Raw genomic sequence first — 4,624 nt, 5'->3', positions numbered from 1 at the left:
GCAGACCCGGAAGGTGAAGCCTGAACGCTCAAGTCAGTGAGCGAAAATTGGGAAGGAGTGAAGCATGCAGGGAAGGGTGTTTCAGCTCCACTAACGTGAAACCTGTGGAGAGGTGAAGCATGCAGTGTGCGCCGGTGTTTCCCACTGCAAAATCACTGGGCAATGAGAGATAGAAGAAAGATTGGACAAATAGACTTGCAGTCGGCTTTTAACGTGGACGCTGCAAATCTTTATTGTTCAACTATGCACAAGAGAAATATCCCACCGGCACTACATCGTAGGTCAAGATCCAGTGCCTATATATACAGGGTAGCCGGTGAACGGTTGTGCAGTGCAAACAGTTAGTTTTTTCATTCAAGAAACTTTTTCCTTCAAGACGCCGCCTACGTCGGCGGCGTCTCTCGCGGGCGAGGGCGCGTTCTCGTTACTTGTGAGCTTGTAGTTCAGTGTTCATCGCAGAAAGAGCGTTTCTATAGTCAACACGAGCCGTTCGCTCTCTCTCGCCACACGTCGAGCGCTGAGGCGGTGGCGCCCTCTGTTGCGCTCAAGCAAATGGACCGTCTCAACAGCAGACGACGATGCACGATGCACGCCAAGACCCAAAGGCGCTTCGCCCCTAATACTTGTACTAAGCTCCATCACTCTAACACATGTTCACTTCTGTATTTCCAGCCTTTTGCGCTTAGGTAAACCTACTATAGAAAACTCGATGCTATGTGGCAAAGTTGCACTCCCCATACAACTAATGGAGAGGCAGATGGCATTGCCCTCTTTATCTCCATAGTGCGTATCGTTATAACAGTGATGCTGTGAACTTAAAGAAGCATTATTTACCAAACTGTCATCCAGAGCAGTGATGCCATTGTAGCTGAAATTGGCCACCTTGATTTTCATCCATGGCTGAGGAACTTTGTTGCGACTTCGAAGGATTTCCTGCGAAGCGAAGCCCAGCGAATAGTGATGAGTGAAAAGCATGAAACACAATTTTGTATGCTGCTTTCAGTGTACAGTTTCCTGCAATTGCGCTTCAAGCTGCTTGACTATGAAAGTTTCAAGTATTAAAGTTAGTTAAATTTTATCGTTTCACTTGCAAAAACCACAACAGGATTATGAGGTATGTCATAGTGAGGGGTCTCCTAATTAATAGTGACCACATAGGGGGGGTGGATTAAAAGCACTGGAATGTGAGTACATGGTCATTTTTACATTTCACTCTCTCCAAAATGCAGGAAAACAACCTGCGCAAGACAAAGTGTGATTTTATATTACAGATGAGTTCTGCTCTCGTTTGTCACCACCTGTCAGTGTCTTGCAAACTTTGAGGATTGTTTTCAAGTTTATGCGCACCCTTTCCAACTGATGTTGCCAAAAAACAGTCAAAACTTGTGCACTCAATTGTTGTCACCTAGTGATGTGCAAGGGCACTTCCCAAAACACCCTGTGTTTGCTGGTGGCCTTTGGCATTTTTAACCTTTTTATACAAAAAGTGGTTGTTCACACAAACAATCTCAAACCTGCGAGGTGGGCTATTAAAGGCTTCATTTCATTTTGTCGTGTTTTAACGCAATAGCGTTAAAGAGCTCGTTTCGCAGAAATTCCGGTGTCAGCGTCTTTGCTTGTGAGCAAAAAATCGGCGTTGTCCATAAGTGAGAATTCGAGGTAGATGCAAATAAAAAATAATAACAAATCTTCGGTTTGAGTGGGACTGAGGATTCGAACCTGCGACCCTCACTCCGTGGCGCGATGTGTTTAGCCACTTGGCCATCATGCATATATCCTCTCTAGCATATTATTTATAATGGACATCTTTGGCTACATGTAAAAACATTTTTGTACTCCGCTACTGTCAAAATTTCAGTTCTGCAGATTGGAATCAAGACAGTGGTCTCACGATCAGAACACCAGTGTACTACTGTGTAGCGAATGAGCCCGCTACACCAATGGAAGGAATGCAATGGTACTTTCAACCATAGAATTTCCCACAAAAATCACTGAACGGAATCTTGGTATACTTCTGCACGATGATCATACACATACGCAGAGACTGATTTCTCCACTGGGTATGGAAAACTACGAGTGCTTGGAAATGTAGAAGGATGAATCGCAATTAATTATGTAACAAGGTGTTTTGTAATTACCCCTCCCTCAACGTGACACAGTCTCTGAGAGCTCTCAGGGGTACTTTTAAAATAAGTAAGTAAAATAAATTAGTAACATTACAAGAACTTTTGAAGCCACCTGCACAAAGATTACACTAATCCGTGTAGTACTAACTATCACTAACATATGGCTGCTGAACGATTGCAGCGCACGAGTTCCTTCTAGAAATTAGAAGTAAAAAAGCTTCACGCTTTAAAAAACTGCAAGTAACTATTTCAAGTGCTATAATGATGTGAATCAGAAGAAACAATCACCTTCAAAGATGAGATGTTCCTCTGGCAGATTAATGTTTCTATTTGAAGCACCAAGGTTTCAAGACCAACGAGAAGATGTGGTGGCACTCGTTTGAGCTCAAGAATCTTCAGACCATGAAACTTGGACAAGTCAAGGCTGCCCTGTATGGTCTGGGAACTCTGAACAATCTGCAACAGAAAAAGAAAACGCACTTGATTGATTGACTGATTTGTTAGTTTCAACAAGTGATTTACAAGAGATACCATAGTGAAGGAGATACCATAGTTGACCATCAACTGAGATCCTAGCTATTTGTCTGTATCCAGGTATGTTTTCACAGCAAAATGCCCTTTCAATCTGAAGTATGTAAATAGTGCTTTGTCGCCCATAATAAACACACTAAACCTCCATTGTCCAAAACGAACACGTGGTTTCTTTTGCTTTCTGGCTGCGATTATTCCACTGCAGTCCGCATTGTAATGAATTACCAAATATCTTGTCACAGTGTGGCACGGTTAGCTTGTTGTTCTTGTAGTCAATCTCATGTTTTAGCTCTCAAGCTTCACGGCAAAATGCCCTTTCAATTTGAAGTATGTAAATAGTGCTTTGTCGCCCATAATAAACACACTAAACCTCCACTGTACAAAACAAACACGTGGTTTCTTTTGCTTTCTGGCCGCAGTTATTCCACTGCAGTCCGCATTGTAATGAATTACCAAATATCTTGTCACAGTGTGGCACGGTTAGCTTGTTGTTCTTGTAGTCAATCTCATATTTCAGCTCTCAAGCACTCTTTAGCTGTCAATCTTCGCAGCAAAATGCCCTTTCAATTTGAAGTATGTAAATAGTGCTTTGTCACCCATAATAAACACACTTCCCACTCAGACTTGTGTTTTGTGTAATAATCGCGCAAGATAAGACATAATATTTTGCTAGATAGCATCAGCGTGACAGGTAAACGTATGTGTATAACTACTTGCTGCCGACAGCAAGGATTAAAGGGTGCGCGAGATTGAAGAGACGTGTAAAAATGGGAGGCTGTTCGTATATACCTTCAAAGAGCAAGTCTTCTGCATGAAGTCGTGGAGAAAGAAGACATCATGGACAAAGTCCGAGTTGGCACTGCATCCGAAAGGCACGTCGAAAGATTCGTTCTCCTGGGCCCCCAAGAACTGGCGGAATATGTAGTTCAGCTCGTTCAGACACGAAGTCGTTAACGTGAGCCTTCTGGTCCCGTTAAGCACGACATCGCCTAAAAGATATTAAGACCGATGAAAGAATGAACGCTAGATGTGCACCGGGGGGCAGTGTCAAAACACTCACCGTGCTCTCGCAGAAACGCCGCGAGGGTTTTTATTCTTTCACACCTGTTCGAGTCTGGCGTCATCGTCACCTATAATTGCTTTAGCCAATAATGGGAAAGGCCGTGTTTCAAACCTTAGATATGCTGCGCAAGTGGGTGAGGCATCAGTGTAATGCGCGTTATTATAAACCGGACGGAGAGCACGCGATAGCATGATTCAGTCCGCGACGTACACCTCTCCGATACCGTGTTTTGGTCAAGTAAACCATGCTTCTACGGCTTCGGACGTCACTGAAGGCACAGGGTTCGGATACCGCGGCCAGCCGCGGCTGTCAAATCATTAGTCACGACTGGAATGCTAATAAGACAACCGCAACGCGAATGGAAACGTAAACGCAATCAGCTGGTCGGACAAACATGGGCATGGAAAGTAGCTCCTTAATCAAGCCTACTGTGAAACTTTCCGCAAACACCACAAATAAAAATAACACATTTTTGCGTCACTGTGCAGTTGTAAGTGATTGTAGCGTCACCTTTGCTGCAAAAGTAAACCAATATATTGTTTTTAAGTAATAAATTATTGCATTAAAAGTTTTTATTTTAGGCTAAAGAGCGCATTGTTTAGACGTTGTTGACCACGTTAATTAGAAAAACTATAGGGGTGTTTTTTAAAAGCTGTTTTACATACTGCATTTTGAAGCAGAACGTGCCTGAGAAATTCAAAGCCCTTTATAAATTTCTTAGTAGAGAGCTTTTAATTACAGAATTTATATAGTCTGATATATAGGAGAATTTAATTTCTACGATGCGTTAAAAGGCCAAGTAACAGCCAAATTCCACAACGCAATCAAGCAACGCTGTAAGTTGCGTCTGAGCATGCGTCATTTTCGAGCCGCTGATTGGCTGAGTCGTTGAGCGGCTGAGATC

The 4,624-nt window shown here is 42.9% G+C and overlaps 1 protein-coding gene across 1 annotated transcript; it reads right to left on the bottom strand.

The window, feature by feature from the left end:
* Nucleotides 1–654: 654 nt before the first annotated feature.
* LOC119394997 (serine/threonine-protein kinase 11-interacting protein-like) lies at nucleotides 655–4,125 on the bottom strand. Its single transcript, XM_037662293.2, has 4 exons — nucleotides 3,718–4,125; nucleotides 3,447–3,646; nucleotides 2,415–2,582; nucleotides 655–933 (listed from the first exon to the last, which is right to left on the bottom strand). The coding sequence occupies exons 1-4, from the start codon at nucleotides 3,779–3,781 to the stop codon at nucleotides 655–657; spliced, it is 711 nt and encodes a 236-aa protein (XP_037518221.1). The 5' UTR covers nucleotides 3,782–4,125.
* Between the last annotated feature and the right edge of the window lie 499 nt (nucleotides 4,126–4,624).

Source organism: Rhipicephalus sanguineus, chromosome 5, assembly GCF_013339695.2.
Source record: "Rhipicephalus sanguineus isolate Rsan-2018 chromosome 5, BIME_Rsan_1.4, whole genome shotgun sequence".
NCBI lineage: Eukaryota > Metazoa > Arthropoda > Arachnida > Ixodida > Ixodidae > Rhipicephalus > Rhipicephalus sanguineus.
This window is presented reverse-complemented; position numbering and strand designations above follow the sequence as displayed.